Source organism: Strix uralensis, chromosome 21 (genome assembly GCF_047716275.1).
Source record: "Strix uralensis isolate ZFMK-TIS-50842 chromosome 21, bStrUra1, whole genome shotgun sequence".
In the NCBI taxonomy this organism is placed as follows: Eukaryota; Metazoa; Chordata; class Aves; order Strigiformes; family Strigidae; genus Strix; species Strix uralensis.
Window position 1 is genome coordinate 6,518,918 of NC_133992.1, and position 21,022 is coordinate 6,539,939.

General features: G+C 42.9%; 1 protein-coding gene across 6 annotated transcripts; it reads left to right on the forward strand.

Annotated features, from left to right (window-relative positions):
• The first annotated feature begins 74 nt into the window (after positions 1-74).
• On the forward strand, positions 75-21,015 carry ODF2 (outer dense fiber of sperm tails 2). 6 transcript variants are annotated; one of them, XM_074890902.1, is made up of 21 exons: positions 75-247; positions 3,190-3,274; positions 3,986-4,139; positions 5,534-5,659; positions 6,298-6,468; positions 7,237-7,403; positions 8,466-8,595; positions 8,886-9,017; positions 9,865-9,939; positions 10,917-10,988; positions 11,582-11,698; positions 12,595-12,780; positions 13,611-13,720; positions 14,369-14,504; positions 15,187-15,297; positions 15,939-16,043; positions 16,584-16,742; positions 17,631-17,731; positions 18,267-18,429; positions 18,776-18,901; positions 19,651-21,015. In XM_074890902.1, exons 3-21 carry the CDS (start codon positions 4,032-4,034, stop codon positions 19,822-19,824), a joined length of 2,469 nt encoding a protein of 822 aa, XP_074747003.1. In that variant the 5' UTR covers positions 75-247; positions 3,190-3,274; positions 3,986-4,031; the 3' UTR covers positions 19,825-21,015. The 6 variants fall into 6 exon arrangements, 5 of the variants coding, with proteins under 5 accessions (XP_074747003.1, XP_074747004.1, XP_074747005.1 ...); XM_074890901.1 differs by lacking the exon at positions 75-247 and adding an exon at positions 1,239-1,318; XM_074890903.1 differs by lacking the exon at positions 3,986-4,139.
• The last annotated feature ends 7 nt before the right edge of the window (positions 21,016-21,022 follow it).

Genomic DNA, 21,022 nt, shown 5'->3' on the forward strand with positions numbered 1-21,022 from the left:
CTTACCTTAGCCGTTACGCTCGGAAAGCACACCCCACACAAAAATCACTAAAGCCGAGCAGTTATTTGAAAAACCTATCCTGCATGGAATCTCTCTGGAATACCCCTGAAAATCACTTTGTTTTTGCTTTGGAAAAAGAAGAATTAAGAGGAATCTGCATGCCCAGGGGATCTCTAGATGTTTCTGCTGTGCAAGAGTAACAAAGGATTTGCTGTTGTAGCAGTCTGACTAGGAGCCATCTCTGCAGGTAATGTGGTGAATACGAAGTTTACTGATCTGTGCTGGGTAGAAATCCCTGATGTTCATTGGAGTGAGAGACGGTGCAGGTTTGAATGGGAGTGATGCTCTGTGCAGCCCAAGGCTTAATTGTCACCTTGATAAAGTCCTGTTTCCCCAGAAGGGTGGGCAGGTGCAGCTGAAACTGCTCTGTAACGCAGGTCCTTGCAGGCTGTGGGTTCAGGGCTGGGGGGGCACCTTTTATTGCGTGTAACAACAAAGGGGGTGATAGAGAGTTCTGTTTTTTTTCCCCGAGATGTAAGACTAGTTACAAGTTCAGTTATGATCTGACATAGAGGGGAGAAGGGGAATGTTTGCAGTAAAACCAGCTGAGTTGCTGGTCTGTGACGTGCTGTATTTAAGCTGTGCTGTACTGAAACTTGTGTTCCACGGTATGAAAACAGAGTTGAAGCAGGTGAGGTGGTTTTAAAGATACTGACTGCACACACCCAGGAGCGTGAGGAAACCCTTCACGATCGCTTAAACTGTCTTAAGTAAATCCTCGATGGAGGAAAAGCCTTTCACAGCCTCCTCAGCCAGAACACAGGAACTGAGATGGTGAAACCCCGACAGCTCCCGGACGCCACTTCCCTTCCCGCTGCCTCGGCCGCGCTCCGCCGGGCCGGCTGCAGCCCCGCGGCGACTCCGCTCGGTCACCCAGCCCCGGGGCGGGCGGAGCGCGGCCGTTCCAGCTCCCCGCGGGCCGCCGGGGTTCCCGGGTTGCTCGGCGGCGGGCCCGGCCCCCGCGGGCCGCTTCGCGTCACTATGGCGACGGGGCCCGTTGCGGGGCGGGGCCTTGTGACGCGACCTCCGGCGGCGTCCCGGGTCACGAGGAGGGTTTGAATCGCCCAATGGCGGAGCGGCGGGCGGCCGCGCGGTGGCGGCCCCGGAAGTGCGGCGGCGCCCACTGCCCCCGGTGCAGCCTCCCGCAGCCCTTCTCGCCCCGGCCGTGGGGTCTCCATGGCACCGGCAGCGCCTCCCGCCTCCTCCCTGCCGCCGACGAAGGCCTGAGGCGGCTGCGGGCCCCGCGCGGCCCTTCATGGTGAGAGGGCTGGGGCGCGCCGGGGCCGGTGGGACCTGGGAGGGAGGGCGGGGGTTCCCTCGCCGTGTGGCCGCGGGGAGGTCCGAGCCCCCGGGAGTTACTCCTTCGGCGCCTTCCCCGCCGTGTCAGTAGTGAGAAGTAGCTCCTGCCTCGGGGTGGTCCTTCCCGCTGCGAGGGAAAGCGGGAACTATCAGGCGACTTCAAATATATAACGGAAAACGGGCTTGGTACCGGGACAGGGGTGGGGACAGGGTGCTCGGGGTGTGGTGCCGTCCCTGGCGGTTTTCCAGCCCCAACTGGGTAAAACCCTGCTCTGAGCTCAGAGCTGCTCCTGCTTTGAGCAGGACACTGACCCCAGACTAGGTCCCTGCCACGCTGAGGCAGCTACAGATTCTTTGCAAAGGCTCCAGAGATGGCAGAAGTTACTTAAACTTCTGAAATAAACCCTGTTGCTAGGGACAGCTGGGTGACAGCAGCCGGAGTTCACTTTCGGTCATTCAAAAGCTCTGTAAGTTTTCGGTCAGTGCTGTAGGGGGTGTGCACATTCGGGCCTGAGGAGAGTTTAACCCCTCTTTGGAAAGAAGAAGATTAAAACACCCAGTGGTGTTTGGAGTTGTTCATAGCTAGAAGCTGGGGAATCCTGTTCCTTCAGAAAACTGCCACTTCCTGTTTCTGACTGAGGGAAGTTCTGCTATGTCTTCTCCTCTGTAATTTTCATAAATCTGACGTTATATACAGGTGTGTTTAAGACAAAACACATATTACTTTAAAACAGCTGCAGTGTTAGTTTTATTTAGAGTAGGCTATTACATGAACCTTGGCAAACTGACAGATGAATCAATGAGCTATAGCAAGTGATCTAACTTCTAGTCTAGCAGAAATATTGTACGAAATCCTGGTCTACTGCATTGCAAGTAACACTTTACTTGTAACACTTGTTGTGTGGCAAATTATGAAGGAGCGTTACCCTATGGTTAGCTAAGCCTGATGTCATAGAATCAGAATGGGTTGGATTGGAAGGGACCTTAAAGATCATCCAGTTCCAACCCCCCCGCCATGGGCAGGGACACCTTCCACTAGCCCATGTTGCTCACAGCCACATCCAACCTGACCTTGAACCCTTCCAAGGAGGGGGCAGCCACAGCTTCTCTGGGCAACCTGTGTCAGTGTTTTACCACCCACACAGTGAAGAATTTCTTCCTTACATCTAATCTAAATCCACCCTCTTTCAGTTTAAAACCATCACCCTTGTCCTCTCACTATGCTCCCTGATAAAGAGTCCCTTCCCAGCTTCCCTGTAGCTTGCTTTAAGTACTGGAAGGTCTCCCTGGATCCTTCTCTTCAGGCTGAACACCCCCAACTCTCTCAGCCTGTCCTCACAGGGGAGGTGCTCCAGCCCCCACCCCCCCACCCCGAGCGTTTTTGTGGCCTCCTCTGAACCCACTCGAGCAGGTCCATGTCCTTCTGATGTTGGGGGCCCCAGAGCACTGCAAGGGGGTCTCATGAGAGCAGAGTAAGAGGGGAGAAACCCCATGCTCAGCCTGCTGGCCACACTTCTCTTGATGCAGCCCAGGACACGGTTGGCTTTCTGGGCTGTGAGCACACGTTGCTGGCTCACAGTCAGTTTTCCATCCACTAATATACCCCAGTCCTTCTCCTTGGGGCTGCTCTCAATCCACTCATCACTCAGCCTGTATTTGTGCCTGGGATTGCCTCAGCCCATGTGCAGGACCTTGCACTTGGCCAACTTTTGTTACTTGGGTTCATATATTTGATGTGTTCAAGCCTGCACGTTGCCTTAAGTTGTAAAGAAGAGGATGTTCAGAAATTGGCATCTTTTCCTGTTAGTCATTTTATTATTTCTGTATCAGGTGTCCCTCATCTGTCAACGATGAAGTGACTTCAGTCTATGCGTGGAGCGCAGTCTCTAGAAGAGCTAAAAGTTTTAGAATAACTGTAAGTAATTTTAACTAGGCTGACAAAAACCTTTCTGCCAGAATCAGATTAGTGTTGCTGGTGGATTTTTGTAAGATTTGCAATTGCATTATACTGTTACCTTAACCAAAGCAACAAACTCAAAGGTGATGACTTTTAACCTTGCGTCTCCAGGCTTTTCCGTGTTGTGTTAGATATTGTTTAAGGTTATGCTTTTTTCTGAAGACTAAAGAAATGCTATGATCTAAAAGCTTTTAAGCATTTGTTTAGTTTTAAAAAGACAAAGTTAAGCACATGTGAAAAAGTTCATAGGTTCGGAGTTCTAGGATGGAAGGATCTGATAGTTTCCTGGTTTTTCTTAACTAAACTGTTCTGCTAAACATTATGTTAAAGGCTCCTTTTCTCTTCCATCCACATTTCTCTTCATACTCAGATTGTGTTGGTTACTGGAACTCTTGGTTGGCTCACTTGCTCTAAGACTTTGAACTCCAGTGACTCTTACAGACACTTGCCATCAGTCCAGCTGCATTTGGTCTTTAATAACCATGCTAAAAGCAGAAAATACCAGAAGCAGAGAAATTATTTGCATTAATCCTAGCTTTACAGCAAAATAGTGTGCAATTCAAAATGGCAGATGCTACCGAAAGAAAGCTCAAACTTTAACCAAAGCCAGCCATTGTTGCTCTCTGGCACAGAGGGAAGTGTTGTTATTTCCAGTTTCCTTATTCACAGGTTTCCTTTCATTGTATTGCCCTTTCCCGTTTGTGGGAGAAGAGCCATGAAGAACCGTTCCTCATCTCCCCCTTTGCACGTCCATGTGGATGAAAACACCCCTGTCCATGTCCATATTAAAAAGGGTCAGAAAACCACACCTGCAAAATGCCAGGTAGGAGTGTGTAGCTGGGTGTTTTGTGAGGGCTACAAAGAGGAAGGTGGACGGTTGTAGAAGCACCACAAAATCTTCAAGGTCTGTTTTACTGTTGTATTAGAACTGTAAGACTTGAATTCATGTTCAGTGGTGAATTTCCAGTAATACGTCTTCTCTGTTTAAGATGATTTAAGTATAATATAGAATATATAGTTACTTCTCATGTTCAAGTGTGATTGTGAGGAGCACTGCTTCCAATGTGATGTGGTTTGGGGGTATTTTCTCCTTTTATTTCCTGGATTTGTGTCCTGATAATGATTTATCTTTGGCTTCATCCCTATTTTTATAGGAAAGGTTTGGGGAAATGTAATATCTAGGCATTTCAAAATTCATCTTGATTGTATTAAAATAAATGTGTTTAGAAAAAGAGAGTCTGGGTTCAAACCATGTTCTGGCATTAAGCACCTTCTCAGTCCGCTGAGCTATGCAGCAAAGAGGATCTCTTCATAGCCTTACCCACAGTAGGCAGAAGGCAATAGTTTCTAGCTATCTCATATCCTCTTTTGCAGTTGGATGTTTGTGTAAAGTTGTTCTCAAAAGGTGATGGAAGTTGCTAGCTCTTTCTTCCTTATGTGCAGACACCCTGTTCTAAGTCCTCTATTAATTTAGTGGTTGTTGTTAATGGCAAATATCACAATGGGGTAGAGCCTGACAGTGAAATCAATGACTCCTATTAATTAATTGCCTGTAGGGAATATTTAGAATATCTGATTTTTCTCTAGGTTTAGAATTGTGCAAAACCACTTTAACTTTCATTCAGTTACAAGCACTTTGAGTTCAATACAAATAAATGTGGATCTACTAGTTGACTGCAAAGCAGGGAAAACACTTCAGGGGCTTTTCATAACCAATCACACTGCACTATTCTTTTTTTTTTTCTCTGGTAGTGCTGTTGTCAAATGATACACCTGCTCTTTTGTGAGATGAATGTGGAATGGAGAAGGGATCTCCCAGGTTGTTCCTTCTTCACATGAATGGGTTGTATTGTGGTATTTTTTCGTGTATCTCCATACAGAGGAGACTTCCTTCCCTGCCACCCCAATCTCCCACCCCTGACCTGCTGGGTAAGGCTCTCATCACCTCACAAGTGCAGGTATCCCGGTGATATAACAGAGTTACTACATGATAAACAAGAAGAATTTACCACATCTAGCCATACTGTCAGCTGAATGTGCAAGAGCCTTCTGGCTGCTGTTAGCCTCCTCCGATGGCTTCTGGGTCATCTGATCTGATGTATCATGTGAAACACTGTGATATTTTTGTATGAATGATCTTTCATTCGTTTTGCAGCACTAAGAATTTTAAATGGTTCTTTAAAAGTCTGTGATTTATTTTATTTTCTCTTTCTTTAGCAAAAGCACAAACAGAAAATGAAAACAGATACCACGAATGTGTGTCGAACTGTCCGGGTGAAAACTAAGGCCCCCTGGATGCCCCCAGGCAAAACATCTGTCGGGGAGTCCACCTGCAAATGGGAGGTACGGCTGATTTTGCTCTTTAAAACAAGCTTTCAGGTTTATCTGAGGTTGAAGAGAACAATTGTGTAGTGAGGGAGCTGGGCTGATCTGAAAGAAGGCTACTGTCACCTACTATCCATTTTAAGTGTCTTCTAGAAATCTTTTTCACTTTTTAATATAGAAAAATTGGAAATTAATTAGCAGCCTATGGCCATAGCATGCCTTTCTTCCTCTAGAAGCCAGACAAATTTAGACAGATTTATTTGTTTATTGTAGTTTTACTAGTCCCCTTCAAGATCTCATGTGGAAGCACAGCAAGGGGCTGCTGTTCTTAGTTTCTTCCAAAGTGTGGAGCATTTGTGTAGTATTGTGTAGTATTTTCTTTCTCGTGGGTTGATAGTTTTGCCTTTTGTATTCCTGGCTCTTCCTAGATGAGAATTTGAACTTTCATTATTTTTTTTCTTCTTTTTCTGTTCTAGTCTTTCTGCATTCTTGACCTTTCTCTGATGGAAACGAAAGAGCTGTTTACAAATGTTTTTTTCCTTACTAGCCTTATTGCAGTGATGCAACCTGGTCTCTGTTTTTAGCAGAGTTAGGGTTAGAACACTGTTTATAATTTTATGCTAAAAAACTGATGCTTTTTATTGCTTTTCTACCAGGGACCAACTCGCCGCCTCGAAATTACGCCTCCAGATTCCGAAAGAATGCTGTCAGTATTGCGCTTGAGTGACCTCTCTACAGATGAGGAGGATGCTGTTTACAGCAAAATGAACGAATATGAAAAGAAGATAGATAGCCTGATGAATGTGGTGGGAACGCTGAAGAATGAGGTGAGGAGACAGTGTAAAGACCTGCTGACTTGGGCTTTGTAGCTGATTGTTGGGCAAGAGGAGGCTGGAGTCAAGTCTTGGTGCACTGGAAGACTACCCATGCCACTGGTAGCTTGCTTTAAAAAAAAAAAAAAAAAAATCGATCAGAGTTGTTTAGAAGAGCTGAATTATCCTAGTGAGAAATTCACTAAGCCCTACTATGAAACATTTTAAAACATTATCCATTTAATAAGGTATTGCTGTGCTTCAGTTTCCAAATAATATCTCTTCTGCGCAAGCCCCAAATCTGAAAACTGGTCATTCTAGAAGGTGAAAAATACAGTATCTTGATGTTTTATTAATAGGTAGATAGAAACAAAATGACAGGGACTATTTAGGTTGATTCCACCCAGTTCCCTGGATCTCCCGAAGCAATAGTGGAGCAATGGGAGCCATCTCCAGCATGTGAACTGCTACCAGAGCTCCTTTCCTGCCATGTTTGATGTCTGTCACATGTCTCATGCTGATAACAATTTTGGACTTAGTGCCAGGATGCTTGTGTCTCCCTGTGCCTGTGGGATGGAAGGTATTTCCAGGCAGTAAGTGAATTACGCCCTTTGTGCGCAGGAGCAGCCTGGAAGTATCTAGGCAAAAAAACCCCCAAACAGCTGTGGTCCTTTGTTGTTTGGCACAGCTGAATAGCTGGTTCATTGGTTTGAGATGTGGATTCTGTGTATCACTTTAAAAGCACCTGGTTTGCCTTAAGTTCTATTTTAATATCTTCTTCAGGCCAAGCTACAGAAAAAGGAGGAACAGCAGCAAATGACAAAGCGTCTCCTTGAGGAGCAGAAAGAAGAATTGAATGAGGTCACACAAGAGCTGGTAGAAACAGAACATGAGAATACACTGCTCAGGCGCAATATTGAGCGCATAAAGGAAGAGAAAGATCTGACTGTGTAAGAAAGCTCCAGTTCTCCATTGTTACTGCAAATAGTAGTATCTACAGGGCACTGACTTCCTTTATTGCTAACATTATTTGAGGTTCTAGTTTCTACCCTGGGTTGCAGTGCTACTGAAGAACTTATGTTCTTGGATTTTTTTTTTTTTGTCACCTTTTAGAAGGGGGACTTCAGATGGTGATAGCTGCAGAGAAGGTCTCTAGCATGATTATTGGAATGGAAAAAAACTACTCTGAGAGGAACCTGAGAGTGGTTGGCTTGTATGGCCTGCTGGAGGGTCATCCTAGCTCTGCAGTTAATATCTTGAAGGCTAAGAGATGCTGTTTGAATTAGGATGATATTGGTAGAACAATAAATAAATAAACATGGAGCTGAAAACTAGAGGAGAATTTTTGGCCTTTGTGAAGATCATACTGTGATGAGAGTGACAGCCACTGAGAAAACTGCATCATGGTTGGTTTTTTTTTTTTTTTATTAGTGACCCTGAAGGTCTCCAAGTCTGACGTTTTTGCATCTACTTTGTGTCTAAATTAGGGAAGTTTGTGTTTCCAGGGGGACACTAGTGTTTTAAGAGAGTTAGTTATTTTTTCCTTAAGAAAGATCACTTGGAAGTTAATACTGTGTATTCCTTTTTCAGAAAACTTTGTGAATACTTCTGAGATTGCAAGCCCTGGCTAAGAACTTTGAGCTTGGTGTGCTTTCCTGTTTCATGTTCAGCTATTTGGAGTCTTACTTCTGGTGTGGCTTAAGTGCCCAGGAAAAGCACGGCATTGTGTTTTGGGTTCAGCAGTGTGTGCAGGCTTTGGTATTAGCCTGATTTGTCCCCTCTCAGTTATTGTTTCTTAGCTGTGGTCCTAGCAGGCTCCTGGTGTCTACTTACTGGCTTCTGTCACAACTTCCACACTAAAAGAGGGTAAATCTTAAGCAGTGTTTGTTTAGTGGCTTCATCCTCTGATTCGAGGGTTTTTATGAGTTTTAACCCAATCAGCTGTATATCAGTAGTGGTTGGTACAGCTGTCAAAGCTTCTTGTTTCTCTGATGGCTGAATTCTCATTACAGGCTACAGAAAAAGTATTTGCAGCACGAGAAAGAGTGTTTGATGTCCAAGCTGAGCGAGGCAGAAAGGGATGGAGCAGCAGCAGCCAGGCAGATCCATGCCCTGAAAAACACGATTGGGAGACTCAACATTGTAGGTGTTGTCTTTTTTTGTTCTTCCCTTTACTACATTGTCCTGTTATATTATATGGCTGTCTTAAAAGTGTAACGTTACAGTTGCTGATCCAGAAGAATGTAAGGAAAAGTGAAGGGGTTTAACATGTTTAAGGTGTATGCTAGTTTGGTCTGGAAGCGGGGTGTTTACTTTGCAGCATCCAGTCACCTTCTGCACACATGGTGCTGACTATTGCACTGTTCATGCTTGTATCAGCTTCACACATTAATTCCATGTGAACAATTCTTTTCTTTTTTTTTGTCCTCTAGGAGAAACACATGAGCAGCTCAGACATTAGCACACTGACAAGACAAAAAGAGCTTCTGCTCCAGAAGTTGAGCACCTTTGAAGAAACCAACCGGACACTACGAGAACTTCTCAGAGAGCAGCACAACCGGGAGGTGAGCAGTCTGTGTGCTTGAACTTGGATGACTGCAGGAGGCTGTGTTGTCTTGTGGACTGAAATGGAGTTTCAGAGCTTTTAACTTTTTTTTTATGTTCCCCAACTCTGCTGTTGACTCTGTGTCATAAAGGGTGGATAGGTTTTTTTAATCCCTGCCTACATCATAGAGTGAGACTGACTTTTCTGCTGTGAGGATGTTAGAGCACCTAAGTCTTTGTATTAAAAGGCATAGGCACTACTGCTTCTCATGTGGATACAGCTGTGTCTGCTCCTCCTGCTAGTCTGAAATATTACTGCTACAATTGCATTGGCTGAACTCGAAGGACTAGATGTGGCCTTAGCTAATGGGAGCCTGAAGATCTTCAGACCTTTCTTTTTGTAGGCTGTAAGAGCAATAACAGAGAAACTGTAAACAGTTCTGTACTGCTTGTACAGAACAATTCTATACTGCTTGTAAGAGCAAAGCAGAAATTAAATTGCTATTCCTCCTGTAGTTTATATTCCAGCAAAAGCAGGCTGATGGTAACAGTTCTTTCAGCTACCAGTGAGACTGGATAAAAGGACTGAGTTCTTCCACATGACTTTCCCTGAGTAGCGGGAGGGTTTGGAAAGATCTTAAATTGCCATCGTGCTTTTTATTATAATCTTTGACTGAAAAGTGGAAAAGCTTTCTGAGATGGGTGATGATTTGTGAAATATTTAGCAAATTTAATGCTTCTGGGTATCTTCTGAGAACTGCTGCTGCAACTGGGAGGAAATGGTTGATTTTTTTCCAGTTCCATTTAAAGAATCTGTATAAAATTGACTTTTTAGTTAACAATTTTTCTCACATATTTCTTTTGTAGAAGGATGCTCAGAAGATACTGGAGCAGCAAGGAGCACTGCTGAAAAGGCTGGCTGACTCAGATGCAGAGAAAATGGTAAGCAAACCATAATCTCTTTTTTTTTTCTTTTTTCCTTAATGATAAAGCAGAGAGATCTAAAATGACAAGCTCTTCTTTGTCTTGTATTCAGCCATCAAGTCTTACACTAATGCCTTTTAGACCAATAAAAAATATTTTGGCTTTTGTGGTAATCGGAGCTACTGCATTGCTCCTCAGGTTAACAGCCTACATTTTCAAGTGGACAGATTTTCATAGCCTTTGAAATATGGGGGGCTTAGAATGGGGATGGCACAACTACACCTACATATAAGAGCACCATCAGGATTTACAGTATTCAGCTGTAAAGGAGAACCTAAGCCTGTTCTTATGTTTAAGTACAAATGATTATGCTTACCTTTTCTTATGGCACTGAATGTACAGAGCAAGAATCATACTACAGATTTCTTTAAAAAGAAAACTGAGGGTGGAAGAGAAAAAAAATATCTACTGCCAAAATACCCCTGACAATCAAGATAGAGTTCTTCAGTTTGGAAATCATCTTATTGTTTCTGTGTGTTTATCATGTTATCCTTAGAGACAGAAAAGCACAAAGAGGGTAAGCTTTCTGTATCTGCTTCTGTCACTGAATGAGTGAGTGACCTGGTGCCAGTTTTTGTTCATTTCTTTATCTGTAAACTGAGAAAAGAGTCCTTACACTGCCAGAAGTTATAAAACTTGCTCTGAGACATAGGTAATGCCCTCTTTTGTCTGTAGAGTATATAGTCCTGCCAGGTCCTTGTTCTTGACTGGGTATCCTGTGCCCTGTTACACAAATGTACGTGTATCCCTTTTGCTTTCTGCTTGAGGAGGATGCAGCCTGTTTTTCCAGGGCTGAGGATGCTGTTGCTGTGGATACCAGAGAGAGTACTGTGGATCAGAGGGTCTCGGGACGGTGGCAGTTACACCTCTTTCCCTCCACCTACCAACCTAAATGTGCTTGTTACTTAACATTTGAGTGGTGTTTGTTTTCCCAGCAACTTCAGATGAGGCTTCGGGAGAAAGAAGAAGAAGTGGACAATCTTACCATTCAGATACAGGCAGAAAAGGTAGTTTCCTCTTTCTATTTTCCTCTCTTTGCTCCACCTTCCAGTTCTGTAGAACTGCAGGTAGTCCAAAGCATAGGTTTGTACTTGCAGACAATTACTTTTTAAGGGTTCAGATGACTGATTGCTTATAAAACTAGACAGACAGCTAGCTACCTGTTCCCACACAGTTGTAGATTCCATATTCTGCTAATAAGAGCTGTCACAAAGATGAATAGGTGATCTTCTCTTTGCTTGGGCTTATCACTGAGTTGCCATTTTGTTTAAGGTCATGTTGGTTCCTGATGTCAAATTCCAGTCTGTTCCTCTGTTTAGGAAGTAAAAAAGGAATGTAGTGGAAGAGATCAGATATGAAGGATTTGTTCTAAGGCAACACATCTTTTGGGCCAGTCATTCACATCTGATGTAAAATAAACAGCTACTCATTTGTTGCCCATTTTGTTGGAGCAGAGGAGATGTGAAAGTCCATCTGAGGAAGGTGGAGGTGACTGGAGATCATTCAGTGAAGAAATCTGACGCTGTTACATATTATAAAGTGTTCCTTCTAATTAGCTTGTTGAGGAAAAAGGTGTGTGTCATGTTTTCTTCTTATTTAGGACCAAGCAAAGACAGCATGCGAACTCTCCAAATCTATGGAGACTGTGAGAGGCCATTTACAAGTGCAACTGCGAAACAAAGAAGCTGAGAACAACCGTCTGACTATACAGATACGGGTATGTTTTCAGTGGTCCCTGGGGATTGTCTTTTCATTTACACTGATGGACTGAACTGACTGACAAGGGAAGTAGCATTCACCTACTATTCTTCTACTGTGTCTGGTAGCCTGAAATATTGGCTGGTGATGTTTGTGCCACTAACACACACCATACTTTTCAAATGAAGTAAGAAAAAAAGCTTTTCACTTTTGATGCATGAGGCAAAAATCATAGCCTTAAGGTCTATGTGCATTGATTAGATTTTTTTTTTTTTTTGCTAAGTTAATTACTACATAATTATTTAAAAGATGGGTTTGGTTTAGTCAAGCATCGAGACAGATTGTAAACTACTTGCTTTCTGGGGAAAATGCTGTGCCGTAAATTCCTGTGTTTGATCATACTCGTGTGCTTTCTGCAGTATTAATGAGGAAGAGAAAGTTCCCCTGGTTTATCTTGTTCAAAGTCTTATGTTTTACATATCTGTTGATGTTGTGATGAACATATGTATGTTAATGATTTAGAAGAGCTTTATTTCTGTTAAGCTTTATAGCTGTATAAAGCAACATAGTTATATGTGAGTATTTCAATTAATAAAGAGAATGTTCTCGGGTAGATCAAAAGACTGGTAGACTGGTATTTATCTTGGTCAGGCCAGGAAATCAGTATTCTAGAGAGCAGCTTATGAAAGAAAAAAAGGAAGACTTTTGGAAGGAAAGGAAGATGTGTCATGCTGATATGTCTGTCAGCATTAGGACAGGACTGTGGAGGTGAAACGTGGTTGCAGGTACCTCCAGGCTGGTGGTTGGGGGGTTATGCCCAGCTCTCTCCACTGTTTCTAGGAAATAAGTTGCTGCTTTGGGTATACCTGCATAAGGACACTATTCCATGTGGTGTGTTTTCTCCCCCTGCTGCAGAATCTGGAGCGCAGTGAAGCTCAGCATAAGGCAGAGGTGGAACTCACCATGGAACAACTGAAAGAACTAAGGCAGAAGGCAGACCGTGATAAAGAGGCCCTGAAGAAAGCCATCCGTGCACAGAAAGAGCGGGCAGAGCGGAGTGAAGAGTATGCAGGGCAGCTGGCTGCCCAGCTAGCAGAAAAGGTACCTGATAATACAGGAAGAGAGACCTCATTTCAGATTATGCATCTAGATCTTTGATTTCTGGTAGCAGCTCTGGGGACGGTCTCTGCTTTCAACTAATGAGATTTATTTCTGTCTTGGTGCCTTGGCCCATTTATGCTAAGTTTAGAACAAATCCAGTTTTCTCAGCTGTCACTGTATTTGCTGCATGTCCTTTAACTTAGGACATGCAGTAACTTAGATCATACTAAACTAACAGATCTGATTTTTCTCCTGGTTCTTTAGAATCTGAGGGCTGAAAAAAGCCAATAAAGTGAAGCCTTGTGGTTTTGACTGAAAGTGTGAATGGAGTTGGTTGCTAACCCAGAAACTAGTCAGAGCAGGGAAGTACAAAGACTTAGAGGTGTACAGGAATTTCCTGTTGAAAGATGACTTAAGGATATCAAGAAAATGTAGAAGAGTTAGGACTGAAACAAATCAGAAGGAAACATGGATTTTTGCACTACTTGATTGGTTTTTTTCTGCATTGTTTTTAGAATTCCAGGGACCAGAGCCACTTGTAGAATCTTAGCCATGCTTTGTATTTATGGTAGTTCACCTGCCTTCAAAGAGGATTCTTCTTTCACTGCTATTATGTCTGTTGGCTGACAGCAGTGTTGGGGAACACCTCTCTCTGAAGGATCAGGAAGAATAAAAACACTTGTGCTCAATATTTTGAAAGTATTAGTGAAGTCTCTGCACATATCATGCTTACCCATATCAACATCTCTGCGTATTGTCTGCATATCCCATGTCCAGTGACGTTTTTGTCCCCCTTGCTCTTTTCCTCATGTATTTCTTTTGTTTGGTAGGACAGTTATGTTGCTGAGGCGCTGTCTACTCTGGAGTCCTGGAGGAGTCGCTACAACAAAGTAGTAAAGGACAAGAGTGACCTTGAACTGGAAATTGTTACGCTGAACAGGTTAAAATAAAATCAGTGTGGAGAAACAAGCATGAATGGGGATGAGTTCTAAGTTCAAGGATAATTTAATTAAATTTAATAATTTAATCGTAAATATCTGAGCAAAACCAGCACTGCCTAAGAGCTAAAGGAGAGTGAGTGAGAGAGAGATGTGGCTTCTGCTGCTGGTTTGCCACAGCAAAGGCAGGTGTTTTAAAGGGTTTGCTGACCCTTAAAATGCTCTGTTCCTTTGCCATTTTGTAATGTTTTGAAAGAATTGTTATCTTTCTTTTGAGATCTGTTTGAGGTGCTTGAATGGAAGGGATTAGAAGAGATAGGCAGAATAGTTTGTGCCAGTTTTCTTGTGAAGGTAAATAAATGTGTTGGTATCACTGCCATAGGTGAGGTAGGTACGAGACAGGAAAGAGGTACCTCTTTATCCTGTGTGTCTTGGAGTCAACGCATTTGAGGTCCAGGGGGACAACTCAAGTTAACTTTCAGCAGGCTAAGACTGAGGTAGTAGAACAGTGTAACAGATAGAGTGCATACATGACTGGAGGAGGAAGATGAAATGATAGGGAAAAGACATATTTCTGAAGCTAATTTTCAAGGGTTAGGAGTCTAATTCTTAAGTGACAAGAAAGAATAAATTTTTTTTCTGTCTGGCAGCCGTGTTGCAGACTTGCTGGAACAGCAGGCAACCCTGGAGGACAAGATGCGGGAGGACAGAGAAAATTTGGTGGATAAATTACGTGAACAGACTACAGAGACCACTTCTTTCAAAATGGAGAATGAAAGGCTAAAGGTCAGTTATTCTAGGAGTTTGATGCTAAAATTCTAGGGGAAAAAATACCGAGAAATTATACAAGTTGCTTGTCCTCTGAGGACAGAGTTGATTTGCACCCATTGCTGCCATTTAGTTTCAAAACAGTTTTACTGTAATCTGAGTATGATAGGGCAAGTATGCTGGGAAGAGACATAAAGAAAGAAAGTGAACATGCTGGGAGGACTGGGTTTCTTCCATGTTTTGACTAGGAGTATCTCCAAGTACTGTTTCTTCCAGCTGAGATCTTACATCTTGCCCTTACATCTTTGTGCTGCTGGCTAGAGAACAAACAACTGTAGCTCATGCAGAAAGAATGGTAATCTCCAGAATAAAAAACCCAAATGGCTGGTGCATTTCTCTTGTCATCTCTTACTACTGGTGATCTTGTAGGTGACCTACATAATTTTCTTCTTGGAAAGCTAGGCATTGATCCAAATAAGGAGTGGCCCTAATCCAAGTAGCACAGCTCATTCAGGCAAATGGAAAGATTGCACATCCCAAACCTCTGTGCTCTGCTGGTGAAAATTTGGCAATCCACTGAGGTCTGGAAAGTTTTGCCAACTTACACTGACAAAAGACTTTTTTCTTAGTCTAGGCAATGTTGGACAGTTAATGTGGCAGATACTTCTAAGCGCTCAATAGAAGATGTTTTCTTTTTCAGGCTAGTGTGGTCCCAATGGAGGAAAAGCTGAACCAGGCGCAGATGGAAGTGCAGCAGCTCAAGAGCTCTATCAGGAACTATGAAGTGCTGATTGAAAACTACAAGTCACAGGTAGGTATTTTATGAAAACCTTCAGTCCTGGCATAAACATGTTTTCTCCCTTCACTATTGTGGCTTATTCTGTAACGCCTTAACCCTGCCCTTGCTCTTAGAGGATGTTGCAATTTCATGTGGTTTTGGTTCTTCTGTCTCTATTAGCCTGACTTTTTTCTCAAATGGCAGCATCCAGACTGCCATGTGCTGTATGCCAAGGTGTGGAAGACTTGTCTTGCTCACTATGTGCCGATAACTTGGTTGTTAGGAAGAGCTGACTCCCACAGCAGAGATCTTGATTAATGGAAAAGACTCAGTTTAATTATTTTACTTTTCCTTGCTTCTTTACAAAGATGAGATGCTTTCTCCCGCCTTTTAGTGTGACAAGAACAGTTCCTTGGCTGCTTTTCGGGGGGGGTGGAGTTTGGATATTGCGGTAGTAGGAAGATAAAGCAAGAGGGAAGAACATTTGTTGGAAAGCCCAAATGATCCAGGTGGCAGGAGCAGAAAGTAAACTTCCAAATACAGTGCTGGGGTGGTGGTTAGTGTGGCAAGAAACATTGCTGGTCCTTGAGCAGCTTTAGTTACTCCAAAGCACTGCACATTTGTTGAAAACTATATATAACAGATAAAGTATATGGGGTTTTTTGTACGTCCAGGTGTTAAAGGCCCAAATCGAAGCAGATGATGTGGCAGCAAAACTGGAGAAGTGTGATAAAGAGAACAAGACACTAAAGGATGAAATGAACAAGGAGATTGAACTGGTAACTATTCCTCTAAAGGCTCAATATGTTGTAGACATTCATGGATCTTGATGTTCTGAATGTAGTGAAAAATGGCTGTGAATAGGAAATAAAAGGCTTATCTGAGTTTACCTTTTACAGTAGTTTTTCTCAGCAGCTTCTTTTTTACCATATGGCATTCTTCCAGAGGTGTTTAAATTGCTTAGTGTGTCCTTTGCTACAGAAATAGCCGTTTAGAGCAGTGGACTGTGTGGGTTGCACCATTGTCTGGTGTGAACAGCTGTCCTCAAAAAAAGAGTTTGTACTTCTAGTAAAATTGAAGCCCAGGATCCAAAATACTCATTCTCACTCCATCCATAGAGAATGCCAAATCCTAAGATAAAGCCTTTTGGAGTAGGAGAGGACCTTAGGCTTTGAACTCCCAGCACTGGCCAAATATCCACACAGTGTCATCGTGGCTGCAGATTAACAGCTGCAGTTTAACAATTGAAGTTGAGAAATTTTTTAGCCTTGACCTTACAAACATTTGGAAGTTCCTCATGTTCTCTTCTTTGATTGTAGGCACGTAAGCAGTTCCAGTGCCGGCTTGCTGAACTGGAAAAGCTGCCTGAGATCCTAAAGATCACAGAGACAAAGCTAGCAGAATGTGAGGACCAGCTTCAGAGTTATGAGAAGAAGAACATGGACCTGTCTATCATCATTGCAGATCTTCGTCAGCGGGTAAGGGACTGGCAGAAAGTACCTGCAGCGCTGCAATCCACGAGTCTTGAGACCAAGATGAATTTCTAATCACAGGAAGGTTCAAACTTCATCTCTGTTCTCATCTCTTTTTGAAAAGATTAAACGTGCACTGCAAAATAAAGGTGTGTGCCCTGTCTTTGTGCAAGAAGTTAGTGGCGTAGCTAGTAGCATTCCTTACTGTTTGAAAGGGTTTTCATCCCTTGGTGTGGAACCTTACTGGGACTTGAGTAGCAGCAGTGAGAACCCTTGCTAATGCCAACACTCACTTCTGTTACTTCCATCATCTTGTCAGCTTTCCCTCCTGTGGTTTTCTGCTGATAGTGCTGTCCCAACCTTGTTTTCTCACCCTGCTTTCAGGTTGTTTTCCTAGTCCCTGTTTTTTTGTCCCCAGGAGGAGTGTGTAGGTATTGCAGGACAATTGCAGACAGGCATGACTTCTATAACCATGCCTCAAGACACAGCAAATGATCTCACAGTCTGACTGCTTTACCCTGATTGCCTTGGAATTACAAACCTTCCTGATAGTTCGGGCTCTAATGCCTTTGTGGGCTGCTGTCATGTATATGGCTGCTTTTAACGCATGTGCTTTGCTGTGCTTACACCTGGCTGCTCTGCATGCAAGTGTTTATGGACCTGGCTTTTCATTTGCAGCACAGAAGAATTTTCTTGTATCTTTCCAAACATTAACTGGAAGCACCACAAAAATGGACATTTAGTGCTTTGCTTTTCTATCCACTGTTCCTTTTCTGGGGCTTTCTGGAAATTACGGATTGAGCATGTTTCCTTCTGGAGAGCATATGTTTCAGGTGGTTGGTTGTGTGTGTGTAGTGACTGCTCTGTAAAGTAATTACTTACTGTAATTTTTAGATTGAGCTCCAGGGGGACAAAATGGAGATGACAAGAGAGAGATATCAGTCTGCCCAGGAGGAGAAAAAGCAGCTCACCTTGAAGGTGGAAGAGCTAGAAAGGTTAGAAATATTAGGCTTTCTTGCTCTCTTAACCATTTCCATCCTCTTCCCATTGTTTTTTCAGGGGACTGAAATAGCATCAGTCTTGTTCCAGTCCCCGTGTGCTTCCAGGATTCTGTGCATTTGCTTATCCCACAAGGATCTCTAATCAGTAGCTGTCCACTGAAGAGAGAGTTACAGGTTTTTGCAGCACCTTTTATGAATGTCGTTAGAAGGGATGATGGATGACTTACACTGCAGATAAACCAGCTTCTTGTCCAATCTAGCCTGACAATTTTGAGGTCACTGAATATTACAGTGTTTATAAATGCCTTTTCCTGACAATGTCTGGGAAAATGCAGGTATGTGAGTACTCTGTATGTCCTTCAATCTTTGAAATTTTGATTTGAGAAATGGAAAAGTGTTTCTTGGGGCTCTTGCCTTTCAAGGGGGAATAGAATTTATTCCCTAACTAGTCAGGACCTGACAAAAAGGCAGACTGAAACACACTCAATTTAAAATGAATAGGTTTCATTCCCTTATTGTCTTAACCTAGAAAACTAGAGACAACGAGTGCCCAGAACATAGAATTCCTTCAGGTCATAGCAAAACGTGAGGAGTCGATCCACCAGTGTCAGCTGCGGTTAGAGGAGAAGACCCGTGAATGTAGCTCCTTGGCACGTCAGTTGGAGATGGCCATTGAGGATGCCAAAAGACAAGTAAGTAATTTCTTGTGTTTGCAAATTCTCCCAAAACTACTCAGACTGTAAAAGGGAAATAGCAAGAATGCTGGAAATAACTCCTCATGATGATTAAAATCGTCATGTTCAATGAAATACAAATAATAAAATGTGCTGGTACTGTTTGCACTTAAACCATTGGAAAACTGAACCCCGAGTTCCGGTTTGCAACAGAAGAGAGAAAAGCACAAGACTGAACTGCTGCTTATGTATGAGAATTTGTACAGTTAAGCTTTATAGGGCTTTTATGGGCAATGGGATAGGGAAAAATCACTCTTCCTTAGACAACCCTTTAACAAAGTTGTTGTTCTGTTGCTACACTTAGGTGGAACAAACTCGAGAACGAGCAACATCTAGAGAGAGGGCAGCCCAGTCCAAGATGTTGGATTTGGAGACCCAGCTGAGTAGGAATAAAACAGAGCTGAACCAATTGCGTCGGAGCAAAGATGATGTGAGTGACTTGCAAGGAATACTCCTGCTATGGTGGTGGTGTCCCGGCAGTAGTTGGAGTCTATAAACCTATGGACATGCTGCAAAAATCATGCAGAGCTGTGTCTGACTGTGACGTGCTGTTATGTGTGTCCCTGAGAGATGTGTGAGATGGCATGTCTGTTGTGTCACTGGTTCAGGACTGGGGACTCATTTGCTTATTACTTAGAGCAATGATCTCCATGAACTTGCTCTAAACTTGTGTGTTTAAGAAACAGACCTTTCTTATGTTCAAACGAGATTTGCACCAGATAGGATGGACAGATTTCAACTTCATGTGCTATGCTTGGTTATCCAATAGAGAATGCAGTTTCTCTTCTAGAGACTTCTTCTAGAAGAAAGGGGAATCTTTCACAAGTCCTATTTACCCTGCTTGTTTACTTGAGTTTTACTTGGAATTGCCTTGGCACATGGATCATGTCAAGCTGCTTTTCAGAAAAGAGTGTGTTTAATTCCCCACAACTATAGCTAATCAGTTTTAAAAGCCCAACTGATTAGCTGCATTGTCTCCTGTTTTTATCAGCGGGTTGCTGAATGGAGTTGGAAATGAGCAGAACAAATTATAAATATCATAGTACCATCTATGGTAATGTCATTTACTGCTGTGCTAATTCTTGCTATCCTCAGTAGTTTCAGGGAACAGCTTAAGTTTAACATGAATAAAATGAATGTTGCTGTCTTTCAGCCTGGGTTTTGTGCTTCTTTATGCAGGCAGAGCGCCGGTATGAAAGTCGCCTACAGGATTTAAAGGATCGGCTGGAGCAGTCGGAGAGCACCAACCGCAGCATGCAAAACTACGTCCAGTTCCTCAAGTCTTCCTATGCCAATGTTTTTGGAGAAAGTGCCTTGCTGGGCTCCCCCAGCCGCTCTCGTTCTTCTCCATGAGGACAATGGTCTCCTTGCACCTCTGCTTTTAAGCACAAAAGGAGCCCTATTTCAAAGCCATATGTTATTTAGATAATAAGTTGGCATTTCAGGGTCATTGTCAGGAGACATCTTCCTCTTTTCCTTGCAGCATGAGATGATAAAATGATGTCCTTAAGTGTAGGGTATCAGCAATACCAGTTTGGTGTTGGACGTTGGTGTTGCACCATAAACTGTGCCCCAAAAGCAGATGGTTTTGTGTATGATGGAAAAAGGTTCTTTTCATCCTGTACAGTCCTCATGGTTTCAGCTCTTAAAACCTGTCAGCAGTTCGTTGAGCATGTTAAGGTTGAAACAGCTCTTTTCGTGCTTCCTTTTTCATTCTGTTTCTGTGTTGGGGAGATCATGTGGGGATTTTTGTTTGTGGGGGTGTTTTTAATATTTTTTTTTTAAACTATTAAACATTGTATTAATACCTTGGATGATAGGATGGTGGGAGAGGATCCACCCACCAGAAGTGTGAAGCTGAAAATAACTGAAGTGCCTGGGCTCTACACCTACAGGATATCTCCTGAAAAACCACAGTGTTCGTGAACAGTTTTATACCAGAAATAATGATTTTGTGGGGTTTTTTTTTACTTGATTCTTGTATACTCCCTGATCTTCACCTTTTTTTCTGAGTGTGATGCTAATGTTGCTTTACTCTTCTCACCCTGATTTCCTGATCCTGAATATCCCCAGGACTGAGCCAAACCCACCTGAATTCAAAGGAAAGATTGAGGTTTAACCTCAGTGGCACTTCAGTTGGGGTCTTGGTGTGAATGCCATGTGAGTTCAGGGTGTGCATGAAATACTGACTTGGTTTTAAGCCAATTAAAGAGCAGCTACAAATACTCAAATTCCTCATCAGACTAGTCTGCACCTTCTCCTGGAAAATGAGGTCTTCAGAGTGTTGAGTCCCTAAAATTCATGTGCTCTCTAGTGCCCTATTCTTTCCAGTAAATGGTTCTTATGGGGCAAAAATAAACATTGTTTTTTATCTCTTTTGTATCCTATTTATGTGCAATGTGGTCATTGGGCAGTATTTGTCATAAAGGTTTTTGAAGCTAATCATTTTTTGAGAGTTCTGTAATTGTGTGTGTGTGTTTAACACTTTAAAAATCCTACAGGTGCTATGGTAAAACAAACAATAAACTACCTTTTAATTGGTTATGGTGGG